The sequence below is a fragment of the Meriones unguiculatus genome, chromosome 14 (genome assembly GCF_030254825.1).
Source record: "Meriones unguiculatus strain TT.TT164.6M chromosome 14, Bangor_MerUng_6.1, whole genome shotgun sequence".
NCBI classification, from domain to species: Eukaryota; Metazoa; Chordata; class Mammalia; order Rodentia; family Muridae; genus Meriones; species Meriones unguiculatus.
Window position 1 is genome coordinate 30,712,066 of NC_083361.1, and position 24,884 is coordinate 30,736,949.

A 24,884-nucleotide genomic window follows, 5' to 3' on the forward strand; every position below is an offset into this window, starting at 1 on the left:
CACCCCCCTTAGTTGGCTATGCTCAGAGACAGCATCCACCTACCTAGTAACAAGCTTGTCTCTTATTGGTCAGCTTGTGATGTTCTAAGCCTCAAGCCCAGTAGGGTTGATAAAGCTAGAGACAAATAAAAGCAGGTGGTGAGAGGAGTGAGCAGGCTGAACCAGGTTCATGCATGCCTAGTGTGAAGGCCTACTAGGCTACATCTTTAGCTTCTTCCTCCTGTCCCTTCTTTTAGGAACCAGCTGGGTTTTCCCGAGGGACCTGATGATTTCAGTGCAGTCTACCAAGAGGTTCAGACGACCTAAGTTCTGGTCCTAGTTGAGAGCTGTGTCACTTCATACAACTTAACTGGGTATCAATTTTTTTTTGTCTCTACAACATGAGCAGTGCCTGGTTTCTACTGCCCACAGACGGTAGTACACCAGGAAGCCTCATGCCTGTGTGAACTGGTGTTCCTCTCTGCAGTGTGGTTTTCTTGGTCCTGAGGTATCATAAACATCAGCAGCTTTCATTTTACTGAACCCTAAACACAAGGCATTGCCCAATGCATATGCTTCGGTGATTGCTACACCAACTAAAATTCAGTGGCTTGAAACAATAAGCATTTATTTAGCTTACAAACTTTGGGTTGGAACTTTAGGCTGGGCTTGGCTGGGAAGCTTTTCTGGTCTCAGCTGGGCTTACTCAAACCTGGAGGTTGGAGGAAGGTTGCTAAGTTAGATGCTGCGGTAACAGGACTCGGGACCCTCATCCTTTAGCCATGTCATCTAGTTATCTAGGTGGCTGGTTATCATGGCAGAGATGGATCTAGAGAGAATGGATCCATACCAGGCTTCTTAAAGCCATTGTTTGACATCGGGAATATTGTCACTTATGACACATACCACTGGCAAAAATAAATCACAAGCTCATCCCAGGTTCAAGAGATTGGGGAACAGGCTCTACTCTTGAAGATAGGAGGTGGCAGCTTATATCATAAAGGGCATGTCTACCAAGAGTATGAATACCAGGTAATTTTGGAAGCAACCTTCCATCCATCCCCAGCATCCTCCCTGTCTGCTTTCATTCAGTGGCTCAGGAAGAGGCCGCTCTTCTTATCCTCACTTCACAGATGAGAAAACATAGTACAAAGAGCCTGGTGGACTGGCCCCAGACCCACAACCTTCTAGTGCCAGGGCTGGGCTGTAAAACCAGGAGGTCTGATGGTGGAGTCCTGAACTCTTTCTCTGACTTGCTAGCTCCCTTTCCCATCTGCTATCCTTGGGGCTGAAGAGAACTTCTCGGAGGAGCCTGTTTGAGGATGACCTGGGGTGGGAAGTAGCACACTAGAGCCATGGGCCCACTCCTCCAAGGGCAAGTGTGTCAGTTGGAGTATTATGAGCCCATCTCCATTGCTTCTTCCTGCAGCTCCTCTCTGTCCTACAAAGTCACAGGACAGCCTGCAAGGGGGTGAAACTCCAGGGTTAGCCTTAACTGGAGCACACATGCAGATGCAGGACACACCAAAGTCATCGGTTGGCCCCTGGCCTCAAAACCAGGCAGTAAGTGGGCTGGTGAGAGGCCTGTGTACATTCATAAACCAGCTGATTGAAAAGCAATATTTCAGATAAATACAAGCCAGCGATCTATCAGTGGTTGTAATAAAACCCAGGCTTCAGGCTGTGATTTTATTTTGAAATAATAAGAATTGCTTGATTCTTTTTACTTGAGTTACCATGGTAATTCCGGCGTGGAGCGGTGTTATATTGATTTAGAAAGTGGACAGTAATATTTCTTTTGTGTTATTCTGTTTCTAGGCCTTGATTTCTAATTTCTACTTGGAGATTACTTTTATAAATTTCTTAAGTCCTTCCACTTTCTTCCCCCACCTCACAGTATAATTTTCCTCTCATGCACCACGATGTTCTGAGCTTATTGGTTTGCTCTTATTTTAAATTAAACTTGCTGGTTTCAAATATTGAAATGACATCTTTGTCTGTGTCTGTACTTTGGTTTAGCAAAATATTACAGTCTGACGCTCTCTGCTTAATAATTTAAGGGAGGCTTTCTGTCAGCCCTCACTGGGTGCTGATAACTTATGACTCAACCAACGCAGGCCTTAAACTCGTGACATTTTAATATTGTGTGGCGGGAGCAGCCACCCCTCTGCTCTCAGTCTCCGTGGAGAGAAATCTGCATGGTACCCTAGAAGGGAGTTTTAATAATTCAACCTTGCTGGTTGGCTCTCTGTGACTCTATTGGAAAAACGGGGTATATGGGGGTCATGCTTTCCAGAGGAGTCAGACCAGTGCTAGCCTAGACTCCCAGCACCCCACTCCAACCCAGCTTTTCTCCTTTCTTGGATATATAAGAAAACAGCCATCCTTGGTGTCAGATGGGAAGGATTGCCTGTTGAATACCAGAGAATGCTTGAACTCTCTGATGACCCACCATTTTATCTTGCAAAACAAGTGGATCTCACACAGGTTTTGAGTCAGATAAGACTAGGTTCCAGTCCAGTCTCCTCATACTTCATACACTAGCCAAGCCTGTGTATGACGGAAGACACTCATAGCTGCCAACCCGCAGGGTAGGGTAAGTCCACAGGCCCCTCAGTAGCTGGAACGGTGGTAGATTAGGTACCACTGTGTAACAGATAGCTTGGAACTTAGCACCTTGACACACTATTCAGCTGTCATCCCATTTCTGTGGGACAGGGGGCTGGGGCAGTTTGACTGGATCATGAGAGCCTCTCAGAGATGGTGATGAAGGGTGTCTGTCAGGCAAAGGTACAAACTCTGCTTAGCTCCACCTGGGGAAATGACCACATTTCAGCTCTCTTATTTGCCTGTAAAGACTCAGTTCACAGGTGGATTGGTCTGGAGGCTTCTTGGGCTGCCTCCTACAGGTTTCATTCCTGTGGGCTTTAGCACGGCAGCCTCTGCACACGATGGCAGCTCACTTCCTGAAGGCCACCAGTTGAGACTCCAGAGGAAGTCACAGTCTGCCATTGCACCTTAGGACCCAGGCGCCCTATGGCGACCTACACTTTCCCCAGTCCTAGGAAACTCACCTTCTATCTGGAAGCCACAAAGTCTAAAAAATCAGCCAAACAAGCAAACAAACAGCCAGGGAGGGTCTCATATATCCCAGGCTGGACTTGAACTCCTGATCCTCCTTCCTCTACTGCTTCATTTTGCAGAGGAATAGGTGGCTCCCAGAGTAGGAAATGCACTCATTTGGAATATCCTAGAAAGTGGGTGAGTGGCAGAGCTGGCAGGGCTGGGATGAGGCCGCTGCCTGTCAGGAGCATGGGAAAAGGCTGGCTCTAGTGTTATGAATGGATGGTAGTCTCACACTCACACACACACCCACAGATAGACATTCTGTCTTGGTCTAGAGGTTTCCAGACTTTGGGGTTTTGTTTTGTTTTTTTAATAGGTGGTGAATGTGCTAAGACCAGTAAGGGACCTGCAGAGCAGCTGTCTGGTGGCCAGGGCCTGCCTCCTCTCTCAGCACCTTGGAGCCAGCCTACCTGTTGTTGTCAGCTGAGGACTCCCATCCTTAATGGCTTTGCTACATGAGATGAGGACAGACCTTTAAGACAGTGTAGGCAAAGATGGCTTTACAGTTCCCTGTGAGGGGATAGGACTCCTGTAGACTGGAGCACTCCCATAGGTGCCTAGGGAGCACGGAGCTGAAAGCCAGAACTCCAACATCCCCATCCTGGCCCGTTGCCTAGTAGTATGTCCTTGGGCAGGTCCCCATTTAGGACAGCAGGGTGGCTAGACAGTTGGGTTCTTTGGTTGTTGGTGGGAGGCTACCTCTTCTAGGCAGTGCACACCCGCCTCCCCTATCCAGAAGCCATTTCCCATCTGTGAGGCCTTTTCTTGGCAGGGGTTAGGACCCTGGGGAGCATCGGGCAGGGGGCAGGGCTCCCTGGAGCACCTGGTTGCAAATTGGCACCCACCCAAGTGCAAAGTGTGGTGTTTTCACCTGCCCGTTTGCCTCAAGGATGCCTTCATGCTGCTCTTTGATCTCAGGCGGCCTTTATCAAATTCATGGCAAGGCTGCCTTACCCAGAAGAATAATATCTCATTAGTATTATTGAAAACGCTAAGTAAAAAATCTAGGAAAAAATTAACGTCAGTTGAAATAATTAACACAGAGTAAAGCTGGCAACAGTTAAGCCTGCACCTGGTAAAATATGTTATTGACTAAAAATTGACAGAAGCATCAAATCTTCCTGACAAAATTTAGATCTGCAGAAGTTGGCTCTGGAAATATTTTCTGGGAAAAATAATTGTCATAAAAGAAGCTGCAACAGTGACAAACACTCTATAAGTTTTGATATGAGCTAAAAACCAATCATGGACCAATTTTTAGCAGTCACTATTTTTTTTTTAGTTTATCTCGATGAAGATGCTACATATACAATTAAAATGGGGGTATTGCTTCATAATGTTGAACAGAAAAAAATTGATCAAGAAATCTGATTGACCCAATGAAGCTTATTAAGAATTACTTTCTTAATTAAAACCATCACCATTGGTATACTTATAATGAAAATACAGGGTCAAGAACAAGATCCTAATAGCAGGGGTTTAATGAGTTCATTTGGATGAGGAGTGAATGAGTGAACGGGTGAAGGGGGTCCAGAGTGGAAGGGCAGTGTGAATCATATGGATTCATTTGTCCCAGAGAGAGGATGAGGTGGTGGCCAGAGAGGTCAGTAACTGGAGCTCAGAGCATCATTGGCATGACCGCAGTGGTGATTATTGACAGAGCCACACTGTTGTGAGCTATGCCTTGCGCAGAAATGAAGATTCATGTTGAGGTCAATGGGAATACTCTGAATTGCTGGGTCATGTGAAACTCTGTGCTTAGAGAGTTTGTTGTTGGTGTTTATGTTGTATGTACACATGTGTTTGTGAGGGGATGTGTACATACCATGGCACATGTGTGCAGGTCAGAGGGACTACCTGAGGTATTGGTCTTTGCCTTTTACCTTATTTGAGATGGGGCCTCTTGTGTGCATGCCAGGCTAGGTGGACTGCAGACTTCTGGGGGCTCTCCTGTCTCTGCCTCTCACCTTCCTGGAGGAGGACAGGGATTACAGATTCATACACCATCTTGTCTAGCTTTTATATAGACTCTGGGGATCAGGGCTTTAACCACTAATCCATCCCTCAGCCTCCCCCTCCGCAAATATCATGGAGATATTTGTTCTCAGGTGCTTAGGAGTATTATGAGGAAAGTTCCCTAGCTGTCTGAGCTTCCAGAAGTGAGGCTATCTGCCTTCTGGCCCCTGCTGGGTTCTGGGATTCCCTGTAACCTGACTAGCCTCAGTTTTCTGGTCTGTGAAATAGGGCCAGTACTCTTTCAGCTTACCTCAAGGGCTTTGAAAAGTAATTACTACTTGTGGGGCCTGTGGAGAGTTACAGGATGTTCTTGTTTTAACTGGTTGCATTCTTTTGCCCTGTAAGTTGGGCACAGCTGCTCCTGTTTTGCAAAAGCTCAAGCTCTCAGAGATGCTAAAGAACCAGGCTACCTTGTTAGTCAAAGATAAGAGTCTGAACTCAAATCCAGACTTATCAAATCCTTAAACTGACTGATCCCCACCTCAAATGTCTCTTGGTGGGGGTGGGGCTCCTTGAGCAGCCTCCAGTTCTCTGCCTGATCCTGAGCACAGGAGATGAGAGCCCAGATACAGTCAGGGGTAGGCTCCAAGGCAGAACATGCTAGAGGGAACAAAGACTTTGAAGAATGTTTACGTTTTAGCTGTGAGACTGAGGGTAAATTGCTGCACCTCTCTGCATCGTGTTCTCCCATCCCAGAAGCTGATGCTCCAGTAGCAGACCATCCCGCTGGGAGGGGCACACAGGAAGGCATTAGGTGAAGTGCTCTGGGTGGTTGAAGCAGGTAGAGGAAGGAGGACAGTATGGGACCATCATGGAGAAGTGACTGGCTCCTAGGCTTGAAGGAAGAGATTCCACTCAGACTGATGGGGAAGGTTGAAGGTTGGAGATTCTGGTGTTTGCCACCCTGGAGTTGCCAGAACCTGGAGGGGTTTGCTGGAGACCCTGGAGATCTCACCCTGGAGGAGAGATGTAGGCAGGTCCCTCTGGTGCCCCCATGCTCACCTCCCCCACTGCTTACGGATGCTTGCGGTGGGGGTAGGGGTGGGGGTAGAGGTGGGGATAGGAGCTTGCCTGACTGCCTCAGTTAGCCTGAGCGGTAATAAAACACTTTAAATTTATTGTGACATTTGGATTTAATTAAAAAGTACATACTTGGAGAAGTAGAACATAATGGGGAGAGAGGCAGGGTGGCTTTTCCCCTCCTTTCTTCCCCAAACTAATTAGCGTTGTATTTTAAATTGTTTATGTGCCGCTAATCATCGTAATAAATCATTTATACTGAAAAAGACACACTCGGCTGTGCCCGCCGCGCGGGTTCCGCTCGCCGGGCTCTATCGCGAACAAATTGATCTAGAAGTGAATTTATTAACCACTGGGGAAGAAATCATTAGTGCTTTCTCTAAACATTCCCCAGGTACGCTTTATCGCCACAGTTTATGCTGTAACTAAAAGGAGCATTACCCAGGCCTTTGCTGCAATTTCCTTGAAAAGCCTGCAGCCTACTCCCAAGCTAGGGGGTCCCTGCCTTCTTACCTCTACATGGTCTAGGAACTCCAGCTTCTGTTCCCAGTGTTCCTTTTTAAATATGTTCCCCGTGAAGCAGGTGCCAGACCCTGACACTCCTCTGGCTGTTTGTCCCCTGCCGAGAGCTTCATGATTATTAGAGGTATATGTCTTAGGACCAATGTAGCATAAAGAAGGGCTGAGGTTTTTGAGAAGTGGGAGTGGCTGGGTTTACAGAATCGTGGGATCAGAAGCTTGTTAAGAAGGCAACCTCCTACCCGCAGCCTGAGGAGTCATCAGCTGTGGGTCGATATAAGTGAAGAGCGGCCCCAGGTAGGCGCACAGGATGAAGCTGGGATCTCTGGAGCACACCCTGATGATCTGGGCCCCTGAGGCTGCCTTCTCACAAACTTTGAAGCCTTCTCCAGGGTCTGGCTGGAACAGTCTGTTCTGGCCAGATTCCTGGTGAGGCATATTGCCCTGTGTACGGCAGTAACTTCACAGTCCCCCTAGACATGGCCTGACAGATGACAGACAGCTTGACCAACAGGCAGCTCCCAGCTGCAGATACCATGTGGAACAGCTGGTAGCTGCATTAGCAGCAGTTTATTCTGACTGCCGCATAGGGCCCCCTGCTTCCCGGAGGCTGCCCTCCAGGCCCCCTGCTTCTCTGGAGCTGTGCTCCAGGTCTTCTCCCTCCATTTTGCTGGAAGGGAAGTTTATTCTGAACAAGGGCCTTCTCCCTGGGAGCCCATGGCTGAATCCAAAGCTACCCCACTTCGAAGTCCATGCTCTAAATTGCTTCCCAGAAGGTTGGGCCCCTCCCAGTCCTGCAGAGAAGGGCTGTAGCAGCTCCCAGGGGGTCAGCAGGAAGCCCCATCCCTATGCTTTTTTTTTTTTCCATCCAGGGGACAAGGTACAGTCTTCCTCCACTGTTCCTCTCATAGTAGCTAGCAGGTGCTGTGCTCTGCTGCCTCAAGAAGGAAGCAGAACACAGCATCTTGGTAGGCTGGGCCTGGCTGGAGGGTCCCCTCTTTGTGCCTGGAGAACACATTTAAAACTTTGAATTCAAAATTGATTCTGAAGGGCCCTAATCTCTGATCCCCTGCCGCTCACGGTGTGTCTGCAGCTCCTGCCAGACTCTCGTTTTCTGGTTCACCGCATTGGTGCTCACGTCCCTGATGCTGTGAAATTGAGACTCGTCTGAGAGTCTGGGTCCTCCTCCTCCTCCTCTGTGGAGATTGCAGGCCTCCTGGGAGCCCCATTTCATTAGATGGGTGACGCTGGCTTTGCAGGTGCCCACGATCTAGCTGAGTCACCATCTGGGGAACACAGCTTTCAGAATCATCCTCTGATGTGTGGTTCTAAGCAACATACCTCTAAGGAGCATGGAGGCTGGCTTCTGCAGTCTGGGGTGGGATTGGGAGACTCCAGACAGAAAAAGGCTTGGGCCTGGCATTCTCTCCAGGAATTTCCAAGGGCCATTTCTTTCCATTGGCTGCACAGGCTCCGCAAGGGGAAAGTGGTCATATTTATACACCCAGAGGACTTTCAGATAAGAGCAAGGGAGGCTAGGTCTGTGTAAGGAGCCAAGGGGTCCAAGACAGAGCTGAAGGACTGAACTGTTAGCCTCCTATAGATCCCTGAACCACCTCCCGAGGAGGTCAGGGTATTTATGTGAGAAAAAATCATGGAGTAGAGACCCAGGATTCACCTCTCAAAAATTCACTTCAAGAGAGCTCGTCAGGAAAGCATTTGCTGTATGAGCATAGGGAGGACCCAAGTTTGATCCCTGGCACCCATGAAAAGCACAAACATGCATGCATGCATACACAGAAGGGGGAAAAAGTTGCTGTGGTGGCAGACAGGACTACGTACTACTGTAGCCATCTCTTCTTTTCTCTTAGGACCACAGAGCCACAACTGTCTTGGGCTATGTGGCAAAGGGGCAGCAGTGTGCTGTCAAGGCCCCCTCTCTGGGGACCTGCCTGCATAAATTTGCCCACTCCAGCCAGAGACGCTTGCCAGTAATATCTGGATAGCTGCCATTAAGTCTCTTCATTCATTTATTGAGGCAATGTTTGGGACTGCTGTCAGGTTCAGTATCAGGAGAACAGCCATAGGTAAGGCAGGGCCTCAAGAATTTCACCTTCCGAGGGGCTTCTATTCTTGGGAGAGAAGCCAGTCGTTTTCCCAGTAAAGTCTCTGAAGGAAAACCAAAGCAATGACCAGTTGCTATTGAAAACCCAAAGGGAAATGACAGGAAGGGAATGGGTGGTTTAATAAGAAAATGGTGTGTGTGTGTGTGTGTGTGTGTGTGTGTGTGTGTGTGTGTGTGTATGTAAAAGTCCTCTCTTGATATCTGAGCTGCAAGATGGGAAGGCAGCAACCAGTGAAGAATCAGGGAAAAATTCTGTATGTGCAAAGACCCTGAGGCAGGAGGGAGATCTGGAGTGTGGTGGAGCTCAGCATGGGAGGGGGAGGCAGGGGCCAGACCACACCTGCATGCTATGCTCAGTGTACTGGAAGCTGTGGAAAGGTTCCAAGCGGGGCAGTGACCAGCCTGGTTTATTTGGAAAGGCTTCCCCCACTGATGAGTGAAGAATGTGTGGTTAGAACACCCAGCTTGTGGGACATATGTCCAGAGTATGGATGTCCCGCAGTTGGTAGAGTGTTTGTTGAGCATGTATAAAACCCTGGGTTTGCTCCCCAGCACTGCATAGATGGGGTATGGTGGTATATGCCTGTAATCCAATCACTCAGGAGGTAGAGGCAGAAGGATCAGAAGTTCAACATTGTCCTCAGCTACATAGTGAGTTCCAGGCCCTCTGGGCCACATGAGAGCCTGGTTCAAAAAAGTGAAAGTTAGCTCTAGAAATGGAAAGAAGTAGTTAGGATGGGGAGCTGGATGCATTCAGTGTCTGATGCTGAATTCCTCTAAGAATATGGGGATGGAGTGAGGTAATGGTGTGGATACTATGAAGGGCAGTTGGAGGCAGGGCACAGAGGCCAGGTTTGAGTTGGCAGTCAGAGCTCCTAGCTTAGATCTGTAGCTTTTTGTCATTGTTGTTGGTTGGTTGCTTGCTTGCTTATTGTTTGTTTTGTTTTTATTTTTTCAAGACAGGGTAGCCCTGTCTGTGTAATGGTGTCTGAATTGGAACTTACTTTGTAGACCAGGCTGACCTCAAACTCAGAGATCCACCTGCCTTTGCCTCTGGAGGGCTAGAATTAAAGGAGTGAGCCATCACCACCTGGCCTAGATCTGTAGTTGTTAAACTATGTTTAAAACTGAAAGGAAACCAAAAAAGAAAGAAAGAAAGACACCTGTTCCTGTCACCGAGGGAAAGGGTGTACTAGATACCTGTTAATCCCAGTTAATGAACTTCAATGAGCACTCACAGCTTCCTGTGTGTCCAGGTCCTGGCTAAGGACCTACAGAAGACGAAGGGAGACTGTGGGAGGTTAGCCCATGAAACTGCCCCAGTCTTGGTGTTTCCTCCTCCCAACTCAAGTTCTCAGCTGGCTCCTGGATCCCCTCCAAAGCCCTGAGCTTAAATCCAAACTCCCCAGTTAGAGGATGGGGCACTTGAGGGCAGAACCTCATGAATGGGGTTGGTATCCTTATGTGTGGGAATCCAGAGAGCTCCCCGACCCCTTCTGCTGCATGGTGTTACAGTGGGAGTACAATTGTCCACGAGCCAGGAAGCAGGCCCTTATCAGACAACAGACAGGCCAGGGCTTGGTCTTGACCCTCCCAGGCCCTAGCCTGGGAACACTGAGCTATTGCTTATAAGCCACCTATCTGATGTTCTGTCAGAAGTGTCCAGGTGAATGCAGACTGTCTGTGAGGCTGTTGTTCCACACTCCAGGCCATGCAGGGCCTAGCGTTCTCCCCCAGCCTGGGTCTCGGCACGTTCCATCTTTAGATACACCAAGGTCACAGTGGTTTCAGGGTTTAGATGGAAGTGCTAAGGACAGTTGGCCTCCCTTCAAAGCCCACTCATTGAGCAAGCGCCTCCTGCTTCTTACAACTCTCCTGGAATTTGTTCTCCAGGGGGCTGCACCCTGCTAAGCTTGCCCATCCTGTCCTTAGCTGTCGCTGTAACATGTTCCAGAGCTTTCTTCTTCAGCAGAGTACATGTGGGGTTTAAGAAAAGTTCACTTTTCCTCATTGTTTAGGAAAATGACAGTGTGATGACATGCTGGATGTCCTGGAACAGAGCAGGCTGGGCCTGGGTGCTTGCTGACAGCAGCCTATGTCTGTCTGTGGCATGCCTGGTCACTCCCAGGTTGGCCGTGAGACAGATTGTGTGAGATTTCTGGCCATTGGCTCACAAGGAGTGAACCTGCAGCACTCGGGAAGGGGTGATGTGGACTCTTAGCATCCAGCTGTGCGGTGACACTGGCAGCAGGTACTTAGGGACACTGCCAGGCAGCCCTTTCTGTTGTAGACTGCTGGGGGTTGGGGGAGCTTGGCAATTTAGAAAAGGCACGCATTGTAGGGCTACCTTCCAGCATGTTGTCCTGTGCCAGGCCACCCTCTAGAACCTTCGTGGGGGGAAGAGAGCACCCATTATCCACACTCAAGCCCTCAGCTGTGAGTTGAGCTTCCCCTCCACGTCTGTCACCCTGTATTGGGGCCCAAGGTCTCACCCCAGTAGCACTGCCTCTTCTCCAGGACTTAGGAATATGCTGGACCACAGCATAGACATACTTTCTCTTAGCCGATTGCCTTCAGCCGCTCATGTTTGTGGTCTAAATCTTCAAAATAATCATTTATCATAGGCTGTCCTCATTTATTAAATGAGGAAACAGAGGCAAAACTGAAAAATGACAGAACCAGAATTCACACTGAGGCCCTGTGTCTTCAAATGTCTCTTCCGTACCCACCTTCTCTCAGACTTCAGAGGTAAAGGTGTCAGTCCTTCTCCTGAGCCCACCGCACTTCATTAGTCAAACCGGGCCTCCCACCTTCCTTTCCCTGCCCCAACAGGATCTGGCGGCTCTGGGAGCCTCCCTTTCCCTTCCTTAGCAGTAAACACCATGCAGCAAGTGGACTTGCGGAGAGGTCAGCAGTGAGTGTGGACTAGGTGACCGTGGCCATGCGTTCCAGCAGTTGTTCTCCTCGGCTTTTGATTCCAAATGAGTAGGAAATGCTATTAGCTCAGGCCTCACCCGCCATGTGGCGGGGCCCAGGATAGGAGTGCAGTGAGACGAGAAATTGTGGAGATAAAACTGGTGTGAAATGGAAGCCTTCTCGCAGGCTGTGCAGGCCTGTGCAGAATAGTTACTTCTGAGAAAACGAGATAGAAAGAGATGCAACAGAATTAGATTACACTTTCAAATTGCCTTACTTGAGGTGTTTGATGCTTAGGAGGGGCACAGACCGGTTCTGCTGGGGTACCTGTCTCCAGTGCCACATCTCGGATGGGCCCAGGTGGACAGGAAGAGCCCATCCATGAAGCCCTCCTCTCAGCAGCTGAGGTGGGAGGGGACAGCAGGGCAGAGTGTTGGAGGCTATCATGCTCTACCAGGATTCACATGACTTCTGCTTCCTCCTGTCTCAGATCAGAGTTTGCTTTAGAGTGATGGCTGTGACAGCCCACGTCTGTGTGCACCTGTGCCTCAGTGTATGCTTAACATCAGCACACCAACATGTGTGTAGACCAGCCATACATATGCATGCTTGCATGCATGAATGTGTTTTCACGTGCGTTGCTGAACACCTGGTGTGTGTCACTTTTGACAGAACTGATGTGGGAGACTAAAACAGACACAGCCCCTTCTTATGTGGTCCCGTGGGCCTGTGTGATTCCATGCCTGTGGGGGAATATTTGTTTTTGTTATTGTTTATTTGTTTTGAGACAGGGTTTCTCTTGTGTAGCATTGGCTGTCCTGTACCTGCTTGGTAGACCTGGCTGGCGTCAAACTCATAGAGATCCACTTGCTTTGGCCTCCCTGAGTGCTGGGATTAAAGGCATACACCACCACACTGGGCTGTGGAGGAGTGTTTGTGTGCTCTATTCATATATCCTGTGGCACTTCAAACTTCCCAGTGTCTTCCAACTTTCATGACCTATCCTGTGTGACTCTCATTAGCACTCATCATACGGCCCTGCCTTGGAGCAGGGAAGTCAGATATTTGTGCCCCAGAGACACCCTGCCAGTTCAAATCCCAGCTGTCTCCTACTTACAGACAAGCTGGGAACCTTTCTTGCACCCCACTTTCCCACTGTTAGGATGGAAGTAATGATAGAGTGAGTAAAACTTTTAGGGCCCTAGGTCAGACTGCCCATCCCAGGGTCCCTGTCTGTCACAGGGTCAAGGGTGCTCATAGTGAAAAGGGGGAACCCTGGAAGGCACCAGGCATCCATGTTTTGCTATGAGATTCTCGGCAGGGCCTACAAGTGACTCTTCACCTTCTCTGGCCTACTAAGGAACCAACACAGAAGTCCATTGAGGGATTATGACAGATACCTGTTCATACCTGGGCCCCCAGAACATTGCTCAGACTCTCTGAAGGACCTTCCTCTGAGCCCCATGGCCACACTCTACCACTCATCTGGCCACTGGAGCTGTCTTTTGGGCAAACAGATGGGGCTGCCTTCTTCCTGGATATGCTTGCTCTGACTACTGGACTGGCCTCTGGATGACAACGAACCCTGGCCAGAGCCCACATGACTCTGAGCACAGTGGCTAGGTCAGATCCATTTGCTGCTCTGCAAAGGGAGTGCATTTGTCCCTACTGTAGGACCCTGAGGTGGGGCTGTGACAGTTGACCTTTCCTGTGCACTGAGTCAGTGGCATTCATATGACAGGCAGGTTCAGCTAGTCCCAAAGACTCCTTTACAACTCACAGCCACTCTCTGAGAAGACTTTTCCTTTTCTCCCCTCCATTTCCCTCTCTTCTCTGCCCTTCCCTTCCTTTCCCTTCCCTCCCCTTCCCTCCTCTTCCTTCACTTCCCTTCTCCTCCCTTCCCTTCATTCCCCTTCTTTCCCTCCCCTTTTCTTCCCCCTTCTTCCCTCCCCTTCTGCTCTCCCCTCCCTTCCCTTCTCTTTCCCTTTCCTTCCCTACTTTCTCTTCTTAGTTTTTTCAAAGCAGTTTCTGGCTGTCCTCAAACTCACAGAGATCTACCCACTTCTGCCTCCCAAGTGCTGGGATTAAAAGAAGTGTACCACCATGCCTGGCAAACCTGTTTTCATACCCATTTTACAAAGAGAAAAATTAAGGCCCAGGGTTAATGAAGGCTACAGGAAACATCAGATAAACCAGATCAGGGATACTCTAGAAATAGCTGGCCTTTTCTGCCTCACAAGTGCTGATGTCTTCAAACTCCTGGGAATTAATTCCTCAGGTTCAAGTGAATGACTCTCTTAGCTAGGATTGCTGTTGCTGTGATGAAACACCATACTGTTGCAGAATACCTGAGCGCAGTTCTCAGTATCCACGCTGGGGAGTTTGTAACAGCCTGAAACTCTAGTCCGGGGACCTAATGCCCATCTCTGACCTCCATAGGCACTGCACTCGCATGTGCATATCCACAGCAGACCCGTGTATAAATGAGCACTTAAAAATAAAAGTCAGAGGCTAGAGAGCCGGCTCAGAGGTTATGCTCTCAGAGGACCTGAGGTTACATCCTAGCGCCCATGTCCACTGGCTCACAACTGCTTATAACTCTGGCTCTAGGAATCCAATGCTTCTGGCCTCCACAGGCACCAGTATTCACATGCACACACCCACACACTGACACGGATTAATCTTTAAAAGACTATAAAGCTCAAAATGATAAGAAAAAAAAAAAAACACAACAACTTAGAAACAAGTGCCCAGAGGAATAGCACATAACGAAGTGTGTATTGTCTCTTACCCCATTCCAGCCTCTGGGCTATAGGGCTTCAGGTTCCCGCTTCATCTTGACCCACCACAGTCTGTGGACAACAAGGCCACATGGCCCCATGTCAGAGGTGCAGCTCAGGAATAAGGGGCCTGTTTCAGGCCTCTAGCTTCCTGAAAGTCTACACTACCCCCAGCCGAGGGCCCACTGTGCCCTTTAGGGGACAGAGAACATAGCCTGGATGATGGCATTTCTCCTGCAGCAGTGGTGGGCAGAAATTAAGCAAGGTCCCCCGGGGGGCTGGACCAGGATTCTGGCAAGAGCAGGCAGGACACGCTGGTGTGTGCAGGCTCTATCACTGGTTGACAGTGCAGTCCGGTAGGGGGCATCCCTCTGCAGTGGGGGCAAAACCAATATCCCATTGATGAGACGACAGAGGCCATCAGCCCTCTTCCCTGCCTCTTCTCTCACCCTGGACAGAGGCTGTCTGCACAAGAAGCTGCCAGACAGACAGACCTACAGGCTCAGCAACTCCTACCTATGCAGCCCAACCTAGGCTGCTCCTCTCCAGTGGCGTATGGGCTTCTCCAAAGAGCAAAGCCTATGGGCTCCACTATGGACAGGCTGGAGTCACGGGAGCACCCTGCCCACTCTAGCTACCTTCTGGAGCACCCTGCCCACTCTAGCTACCTTCTGCAAGGCTAGTTTTCCACCCTGGTGTGTCTGCTTCACTCTGCTGCAAGTCACTGGAGGCCCATTGCAGAGCTGAGAGTAAGTGTAAGAGTTCTGCAGGGCCTGGGAGGTAGAGTTGTACCACTCTGGAGCCTTGCACAGACCCCTTAGGTAACTCGCTGCTGCTGAGTGGGACCTGGAGACTTCACCTGGAAGGCTTCCCCCACAGCCTGTCTACCTCCCTCATCAGCCTTGCTGCCTCCCTTCATGTGACAGAAAAAGGCAGGAGTTCACCCTGTCTCCTTTCAAATACTCTGAGATTGAGGGTGGCACATGGGCTAAGTGAACTGGTTATTTTGCCAGGCCCAGTATGTGTGCCTGGGCATGTGTGTGGACATAAGCAGCCTCCATTGTTAAAGATGGGTGTTTTCATGCGTGAGTAGTAATTATTGGGTAATGCTTTAAAACCTTTCCTGAAGGAGTGCAAAGCTTTTTTTTTTTTCCTCCTGAAGTCGGGACTACGTTAAAAGGATTACCATGTAGATTTGATTTTTAGATAACGCTAAAATGGATCCCAAATGGACTTCAGCAGAGGGCTGCTATCTCTCTAATGGAAAGTGCATGGCCCCAGGCTCTGCTCCCAGAGCCAGCAGAGGAGGGGTGGGGGAGTCTGCAGGGGGCTGGCTGGCTGGCTGGCTGGCTAGAGGGGGCTGGGGAGACGGGAGTGAGGGCCCAAGTACAGAGCCCTGGAGAGACCAAGCCCTCTACATAGCAGGTGAAAGAAAAGGGCAGCAGTCTTCCTCAGGCTATGCGGGCTCTAGCTTGAGCTCTACGTTAGTGTTCATATGAATAGTTCTCTGGCTGGGTGTCCCTCTATGGGCCCTCAGGTGCAGTTTCCCCATCCTTAGAGCCATTGGCCTCCCCCTGTTTTCCTATACTCCATCCCTCCTTATAGGCCAGGCCTTTAGAAGGAACTTCTCATGGGGTCTGCTTCATGGGCAGAGCTGGGCTCTATTGGAGGAGACACAGGCTGACCCTAGGACAGCCATCATCCTGAATACTATCTCTCATTCAGACCAATTAACCTTTAGAGCTGCATTAAGGGAATTAGACAGTGAACTTCCCAGCTAACAGATGGTCCTACAATGACTGAAGGAGGGAGAGAAAAGGGAGCAGACCTCTGCCTGCCAGGGGCAGCTACAGGGCCTTCCTCCATGCCCTCACCTGTCCCTTTGGTCCTGTGCTGTCTTAAGTCTGAGCTCTCTTCTTGCAGAGAGGGCTCCCCTGACCTAGGGGCTGTTCTCTTCTTCAACATAAGTCAGAGGGGGTGACTGGGTTGAGAAAGCACAGGAGAGGAGCAAATCCTGAAGCCATCCCATTCACTGGTTTATAGTCGTCCCTCTAAACACCTAAGCTTCAGTTTCCCCATCTGTAGAAGGAGAGTGTTTGCCTGGAAAACTGAGGCCCTTTCTGACCTGACATCTATGATTTTAAGGTCTCTAGGTGTTGGGTTCTCTCCTGAAGACAGAGGATGGATTCCTTCCTGAAGAGAAAGGAGAAATGGAGGAGTGTAGATTAGCAGCTGGGCCTGTGGATGGGCACAGCATCAGGGCTGGGGATGGGAGAGGTACCCAGGGCTGGAAGTGAGTGCTACACCTGGAAAGAACATAGGTGGGTCTTTAGGACAGGAGAAGGCCAATGGAAACAGACACTCTAGGCCTGTTGGAAGAGTGGGCTTTGCTGGCTGACACTTGGTCATGGATAAAGATTGCTTTTAACTCGCCCTCTGCTTTCTTAAGAGGCTCTTCTCCTTGTGCAGTCATGGACTTGGTTTCTGCCCTCCCAGCATCTTTGTCTTTCTCACCCCTGGGCACCACATGCCTCTATTTCCTCCTCAACTCTCTTTCCCTGTGGTTCTAGGGGAATGGAAGAGACCAGGCATGTGTAACTGTGTGCTCACCCATGCCCACACTTGCACATCATGTTGTGTACAAAGGTGTGTCTTACCTACCAGCGGCCTCTGCCTTCAGTGACTGCACACTTGGATCTTGCCTGGTACTTGTTGCTCTTTATATGTTGAGATGCTTGCACAAGCTGGCAGGAAGCTGATACTGGGAGATTCCTGAACTGGGAGGTTGAACCAGGCTTCAGAGGCTCTGGAACCTCTCTCTTTCACTCAGGCCAGGCCACGTGAAAGTTTGACTTTGACCAAAGCATTCCAGAGGGGCACCCGACATGCCTCCCCAGGTGTCACCCTGAGCCCCCTGCCTTTTTCTCAGTACTGGTATGTATGAGGAGAGACTGGAGTGACCCAAAGCAGTGACACTGGCTGTTGCATTTCAAAAGAGAGTGAAGGGAACGAGAAAGATCTGGGGATCTTAGTGACCTCATTCTTAGACCTGTTGTGGCCAGCTATAGCTCTGTTAGGAGAACTTGGGTCTGCCTGGATCAGATCAAACATGACAGTGAGTAGGGAGGAGAAGGGCCCAGCAAAGCCAGCAGCCTCTGGAGGGGTCTTGACAGGACAAAGGCATAGGCTATGGCATGTTTCCCAAAGGCCAGGCTTGGGGCCTGGGGAGGAGATAGAAAATGAGGGCTCCTGGGAGCCTTGACTTAGAAGCAGCAGCAACAACAACAGCATAACCCCCCTTCCCTGAAAGGGGCTTGTTCCAGACCTCCAGGGCAGTGCCCAGCTCATCTGTCTTGCTTTCTCACCGCAGGTGTGCCGATGCTCTCCGTCCAACCTAAAGGGAAGCAGAAGGGCTGTGCAGGCTGCAACCGCAAGATCAAGGACAGGTACCTGCTGAAGGCACTAGACAAGTACTGGCATGAGGACTGCCTCAAGTGTGCCTGCTGTGACTGCCGCCTGGGTGAGGTGGGCTCTACTCTATACACCAAGGCCAACCTCATCCTCTGCCGACGTGACTACCTGAGGTGGGTTCTGCTGCACTGCCTGACCCACACAGCCTCCATCTTTCTAGTCCGGTGCAATTTGGCCCCAAGCTTGAAAACAGGTAGCCTATGTGTACAGCCTTGGGACTCCTCCTTCACTGGCTCAGATCAGCCCTGTGAGCCAGGGTTACATCTTTAGCTTCTCAGACTTGGCCCCACACTAGCTAGCCAGGCACTAGTAGCTATTGGACACTAAGATCGTCTTCCCGTGGGTACCAGCCTAGCTTCAGCCTCACCAGTCTCCTGTGGGCATCCAAGAGGAGACATCTCAAAGGGGCCTGGAGAAGCAGATGAAGTAGTCCAGACTTGCCTGGGCCTTCCTCCCTAGTGGCATCTCATGCCCACTTCTCCACAGGGTCCTCCTTTTCAGGTGTCCTGGGATTAGGCTCTCTTTTGCCTTGGTTACCCTAGGACAAGGACTGCCAATGCTTTTTAAAGATTGAGTTTGAACCAGCCCCAAGGTTTTAGTTTTTAACCTTTTGTCTGTTTAAACCCAGTGTACCCCACCTTGCATTCTTCAGAGCTCTGCCTCTCCCCCACAACCTGGATCACATCTCCTGAGGCTGCCTTCCCCTGATTAACCCTCCCTTAGGCCATTTATGACATCAGCAGGGCTGGAAGGAGACCATGAAGCAGGAGCCTTGGCTGAGACCCAGCACCTGCATTTGGCTCTGTCACTAGCTGCTGTATGGTGGCTGGGCAGCCTTGTGGGGAAGGAAGGCCCATTGCATTAATTAGCAGGACAGGGTGAGAGCTGGCAGGACTTCTGCTCAAGTCAGAACAAGTTGGAGGGGGCAGAGTTATCTGAAAACTCCCACCTTCCCCAGAGCACCTGAGATTTACCTGTCTACGCCTTTCCTTTCAACTGTTGCCTTTAGCTTTAGCAACAGATTTCTTTTTAAAGTGATGGTGTTTAGTGCTTTGAGGGTGAAGAGGGAAACTGAGGCAGGGAGGAAGGGCTAAAGATGCTCTTGGGAAGTCAACCCTTGAGGACATGGAAAGGGGCCTTTAAATCTGGAGGTTTGGGACATTTACCTGGGTAGTTGAATTACAGGCTAGGGGGAGGTGACGATCTAACTGATGGTGGGCCGTCAGGGCTGGGAGAAGGAGCACCATAATGCAGTGTGGGCTTGTCAGGGACTCCAAGGCTCCTACAACACTGAGTCCTGCCAGCCACAGGGGCCGGAGGCATTTCCCCTCTGTGCTCTGGTATAGGGTAATGCATAACTTCTGGAACTGGGGAGGCCAGCAGGTCAGGGAGGGGCTACTTCCCAGAGCCAGGCCCTTTGCAACAACTGCTGGTGGCAGAAAAGGCCCCCATCGGCAGGCAGATGCTGTGGCCCAGCCTTTGTCTGCCTTTATCTGAGCCACCAGGCAGCTCAAGCCAATGAATAATGGAGCTGGTCTGCAGGTGTCTGAGCCTGCATCGGACAAATTGGGGATTAGAGGCCCCCACCACCCGCCTCTGAGCCCCCTTGCATCTTTTGGAGCTTGCTCAGCAGAAAGGAAGCCAGGAGGAGTGTGGTCTGCTCAGACCATTACAGCACCCAGCCAAGAACTGCCATGAATGGGGTGGAGTGAACTTCCTCCGCTGGAGCTTTGTGGCCAGCCCAGAGAGGAGGGATGCCCTTTTAAAGAGCCCATTGTGTCAGGTCCCCTTTCAACTTGTTTTGGGGAGATCAGTTCTGGGTGAGAAGCATCTTTAGGTAGGCTATGCTGGCCCCTAGCAGCCTCGTTTTAAAAAAAGATAAACTGAGGTTCCAAGAAAGAAAAGAAGACATAGGTGAATGACACAGTGAGATTACGGCAGAATACAGTTTCATAAAACCCTATAATTTTATCTGTTTCTGAGACATGTCAGCTAGGCTGGTCTAGAACTCCCCGTGTAGACATGAATTTCCTTGGATTCCCATTCCTCCTGCCTCTACCTCCTGGGTGCTAAGATTATAGACATGGACAGCCACATGGAACCCATGGACTAGTGGTGGAACCCAAGGCTTCTTGCATACTAGGCAAACACTCTATCAACTGAGCTGCAGCCCCAGAAAGCACTGTAATTTTAAAAGCAAGAAGTCCTCATCGGTGGCATAGATCACTCTCCCAGAGCAGCCAGGCATGTGTCCCTGGTGAGTTGTTTATCTCCCTATGACTCATTCTTTTCTTGAATGGGGATGACACAAGTGTTGACCTCACAGGGCTGCTTTGGGATCAAATGAGGTGATTTTTTTGGTAAGCTCTTAGTGTGTCTCTGAGCCACAGGTTCAGTTAGGGTTAAGGTTAGGCATTGCTGAGTGTTTTGTCTAGTGAGGTATTCATTTTGGTCTTTGACACTCGGGATAACTGGGGTTCTGGGGGGCTCCAGGACTTCCTGAGGTTATACAGCCCATGAAGGACAGACTGCCTCTGAAATTTAGGCTTCTGTCTGAAGCCTTTGCTTAGGAACCAGCCTGCGTTCCAGGGATCCTGGTAGAAACCTGAAATGGGTATAGGGTGATGATGTCTACTAATGCCTGACTAAGTTACACAGTCTTCCTGAGGAGTGCGATACCAGTGTTTTGAAGCTTAATCTGGTGAGATCTACACGTGGTGGTTAATTCTTGACTAGGCCCACTTGCTATCCTACGAGCTAGGGAGCAGGCAGGGCCCGGGTGGAGGCACCTCTTTGTCAGGCCTTGAACCCTCTGTGCCGTTCCCCTGGCAGGCTTTTTGGCACCACCGGAAACTGTGCTGCGTGTAGCAAGCTGATCCCAGCTTTTGAGATGGTGATGCGGGCCCGAGACAATGTGTATCACCTTGACTGCTTTGCCTGCCAGCTCTGCAATCAGAGGTAAGTGCCAGACCCTCAGCCAGCTTAACACGCTTCCCAGACCCTAGCCTGAGAGACCTGCCGGTTGGGCCAGCAGCACTGAAGAGCCTGCATGAAAGTGTGACCTACTTTGTCTATGTGGCTGAGTATGCGTGCTGTCCTTACCATACATGTGCACCTGTATATACCTACACCCTATGGTCAGATGTGTACATTCAAGCACTGGTATACATATGTGGGTGGTAAGTTTTTGTAGTATGTGTATTTTCATATTATGCATACATGTTGTACATAGTGTGAAAGTATATGTACATTTATGGGAGGGGTTGTTTGTGTCAGGATCTTATGACTCCCAGACTGCCCTTAAACTTGCTGTGCAGCCACAGTTGAACCTAGATTCCTGCTTTCACCTGCTGAGTGAGCTTCCAGGCGTGCATCACTGAGCCTGGCGTAGTCTTTCCTGGGGATTGAAGCCAGGGCTCTGTGTCCATGGTAGGCAAGCACTCCACCAACTGTATTCTTTTTGTTTGGAGACAGGGTTTCACGTAGCCCTAGCTAACCTCACACTAGTGATATAGCTATGGAGGTCCTTGAACTCTCGATCCTCCTGGTTCCACCTTTCAACTTCTGGGAGTGCTGGGATTGTAGGAGCATATGCCACAGTGTCCTGTACATATGTGCTTGTATATGGATTTTAAATGTTTGTGTACATAGGAATACTAGTACACAAAACTGGCAGGCAGTTGTGCATGTGATTGTAATTGTTCATGCATGAGAGTGTGTGCACACTCTGTGTACATGATGAAGGGAGAATGTTTTTGCGCATGTTTTAAACACACGTGTTCCGAGTATCCTGTATCAGTGTGCATGTGTTTTCGTGTCCTGTTTAGTAAGACGGAGTTTCCAGGCCCACAAGGTGAGAGATATCTTCAGGGAATATCACTACCCCACCCCTCACCCCAATCCTATGACTCTGGCTCCAGCCCCCTGGCTCTTTTGTGAATTTCTGGGCCCTATTCCTCCTAGTCCTTGGGGAAGACTTGAGGGATTTAAGGCCTTCACTCCTGTCTTGGAACCTACCACCAAAAAGCAGGAGCCCTCAAGTCATGTAGGAATTTATACCAATGTTCCCAGGTTGAGGTCCAGAGGGACCTGCAGGGAACACTAGGCTGGCTGGGTGCTCAGGCCAGACTGCCGACTAGAAGGGCTCTGTGAAGTTCCATCGCCACCTGGTGGTTAGACTGAGATCTGCTGCTGGGACTGACTGGCCCCTGGGCTTTGTATCTCAGCCACCAAAGGATATGTTTTAGGGGAAGCTTGAAATCCCTCGGTACTTCCGGACGACTAGGAGACCCACGTGTGATCTTTCCAGGTTGGAGAATAAATGGTGGACTGGCGTCACACTCTCTTTAGAGGAGGCAAGCCCTAAGCTGGGAGGGCAGAGGGATAGAAACAACCATTCCATCCTTCTCCCTTCCTCTTGTCTCTCAGTTTTCATCCTTCTCCACTCTGTCTAGTTCTAGTTCTGTGCTCTCTCTGGGACTGGGATAAGTTTTCTGCATTTCCCCCTGCACCTCCTCCATTCCTCCTGTGAGGTGGGAGGCCTGTGGCTTGACTGCCTGTCTACCCCACCACCTCAGGCTGCAGGGGTCTGTTATCTGTAATTGATTGAGCTTGCTGTGGCATTTCCCCTATACCCTCTGGGAAGTTTCATCAGCCAGCTCAGCAGCACCACTGCCTCCCCTGCGTGCCCCGCCTCCTCGGCCAGGCTGGGACCTCCTCTCACTGGGACCTCACCTATAGCCCTTTATTTATTTTTTTCTCTTGATTTGATTTTTCTAGATTTTGCGTGGGAGACAAATTCTTCCTGAAGAACAACATGATCTTGTGTCAGATGGACTATGAGGAGGGGCAGCTCAATGGCACCTTTGAATCCCAGGTTCAGTAATGCCCAGCATCTGGCCTCCAGGTCCATCTGTCCGTCTGCCCGCCTGACCACCTGTCTGGCGGGCCAGCCAGCCATTCTGCCTGCGCGGGCTGGCCGGCCGCTGTCCTACAAGTTAGAACTTCATCCTCGATGGGAAGGTGGCTTTTCTCCATCACCACTGCCCATCTCTGTGGGACCCCTCCTGGGGCCAGGCTCAGCCTGTACAGTCTGTCTTCTGTATATAAATGGGAACATTTATTTTATGAGAAATGTAATGCGATTTTATTACTGGCGTGGATTAAACTTATGAATGTTTCCGGGGACATGACTCTGCGTTGTTCACATGACTGACACAGACTTGCACTTCCCCACCTTCTGTCCCTGCTGGGTGGGACACGGAGAAGCAGAGTCCAGCGTATGCTGTCGCCAGGCAGGGGAAAATGAGCTTGGCTGTAGGGTCAGAAGAAGGGAGTAGCTCAGAGTGCCCCAGCCACAGGTGAGAACTGGGCTTTCCCTCCCTTCCTGCAGTGCATACAGACCCTAAGAAGAGGGCAGCATGACATTCTGTGGTCTTTTAGCCCACCTCTCCCTCACTGGAATCTCTAGCAAAGTGACCAGATGGGGACCCAGTTCTGCCCTGCTCCATAGTAGAGCCCACATCCAAAGCCTCATATCCTGACTACCCTCCTATCCCCCTTCCCTTTCACAGTGTCAGGTAGTTTTCATTGGGTCTAACCTCGATCCTAGTGTCTTGTTCATCAATCAGGAGCCTTCTGTTTCCCTTCAGCTTGTCTGTGTGGGCTGGGGGCAGTCAGTCACTTAGTAAACCTCAGTCTACTCTAAATCTTAGCCTTATGCCTCTATTGGAGCTAACCCTAAGGGAATCAGGTATGAGGCTGAATCATTGATGAGACACAGTCTCATCCTTGCTCTTAAGGAGTCTGCTGAGGACCGGGAACTTCAGTAGGAGAAAGGAGAAGAAAGCCAGGAAAACTGACAGAGCACACCAGGGGAGACAGAATGCTCATAGGGAGGTCATAGGGAGATAGGCCCATTCCTGCAGGCATGGGCCATGATGACTCTCGACAGTCAGTGACAGGTGAGCCAATGGACACGCTGTCGGACAAACACACGTGTGGACTGGCAGAAGAGACAGGCAGGCGAGCTAATAGGCAGTCAGCCCAGGCCAGAAGACAGCCGGACCTGTGGCAGACAGGCAGACAGTTTGGTGTTTCTATCTGCCTGGCTGAGCTGGGCTCTCCCTGGGTAGTGGGGATAATGCCATAGCACTGGGCACAGCACCTGGGTGGGAGCAGAGCAGACTGTGGGCAGCAGAAAGAAGCCTGGCCAGGGAAGGCTTTCCACCCAGCCCCTTGTTTCTTTTTCTTCCTCGGGGCCTGTTTTCCACCTGGCCACAGTGCCAAAGGAAGTGGACTATGGCCTCCAGCTATGGCTGCACCTCCTGCATCTATGCGCCAGGCCTGCTCCTCCATTCTGAAGTGTGGAGACATGCTCTCAGGTGCCTGAGAAAGGCCACTTCCCTAAGTCCTGGTTTTGTGGCCAGGGAAAGGAATGGGTAGAACCAAGGACCACAGTGTAGGAGTTCTCTGTGAAGGAGCTATACCCATGTATATGTGAGAAAAGAGAGGCAAAGGGCCAGTGGGCCTGGGTGCAGGGGGTGTCTGTGTGTGGTGTACGCTGGATAGGGCTGGGTTGGGGTGCTGATTGACAGTGGGCCGGGAATGAGGCTGGTTATATGCATGGACAGGAGGATTACAGTCTACAATGAGCAGTTTTTCCCACTCAACTTGAAAAAAACAGATTACTTTGCTGGATTGTAGCACAGTCCTCAAAGCCAAACCCTCCAAGGGCCCTTAAGGCCTAGGATGCCTGCCCCAAAGGCCTGACTCCTAACTTCAGAGTTTGCTGCAGATAAAGTTGTAACACAAGTTAATTACATGGTTATGGAGAGATAACAGAACCACTTGAATGCAGTTTCTGGGCAATTACAATTGTTTCCAACAGAGTTACCATATTGCAGCCATGAAATAACATGTCATTCTGCGGT

The 24,884-nt window shown here is 50.2% G+C and overlaps 1 protein-coding gene across 6 annotated transcripts in view; it reads left to right on the forward strand.

Moving 5' to 3' along the window:
• The window catches only part of Lmo1 (LIM domain only 1), a 79,456-nt gene extending 56,319 nt beyond the window's left edge, over positions 1-23,137 (forward strand). For all 6 annotated transcript variants that reach the window (XM_060367080.1, XM_021636254.2, XM_060367077.1 and 3 more), the window contains 3 exons: positions 17,852-18,065; positions 20,785-20,910; positions 22,732-23,137. In XM_060367080.1, coding sequence (XP_060223063.1) covers positions 17,860-18,065; positions 20,785-20,910; positions 22,732-22,837 — 438 coding nt within the window. In that variant the 5' untranslated portion in view covers positions 17,852-17,859 and the 3' untranslated portion in view covers positions 22,838-23,137. The remainder of the gene's footprint in view (positions 1-17,851; positions 18,066-20,784; positions 20,911-22,731) is intronic.
• The last annotated feature ends 1,747 nt before the right edge of the window (positions 23,138-24,884 follow it).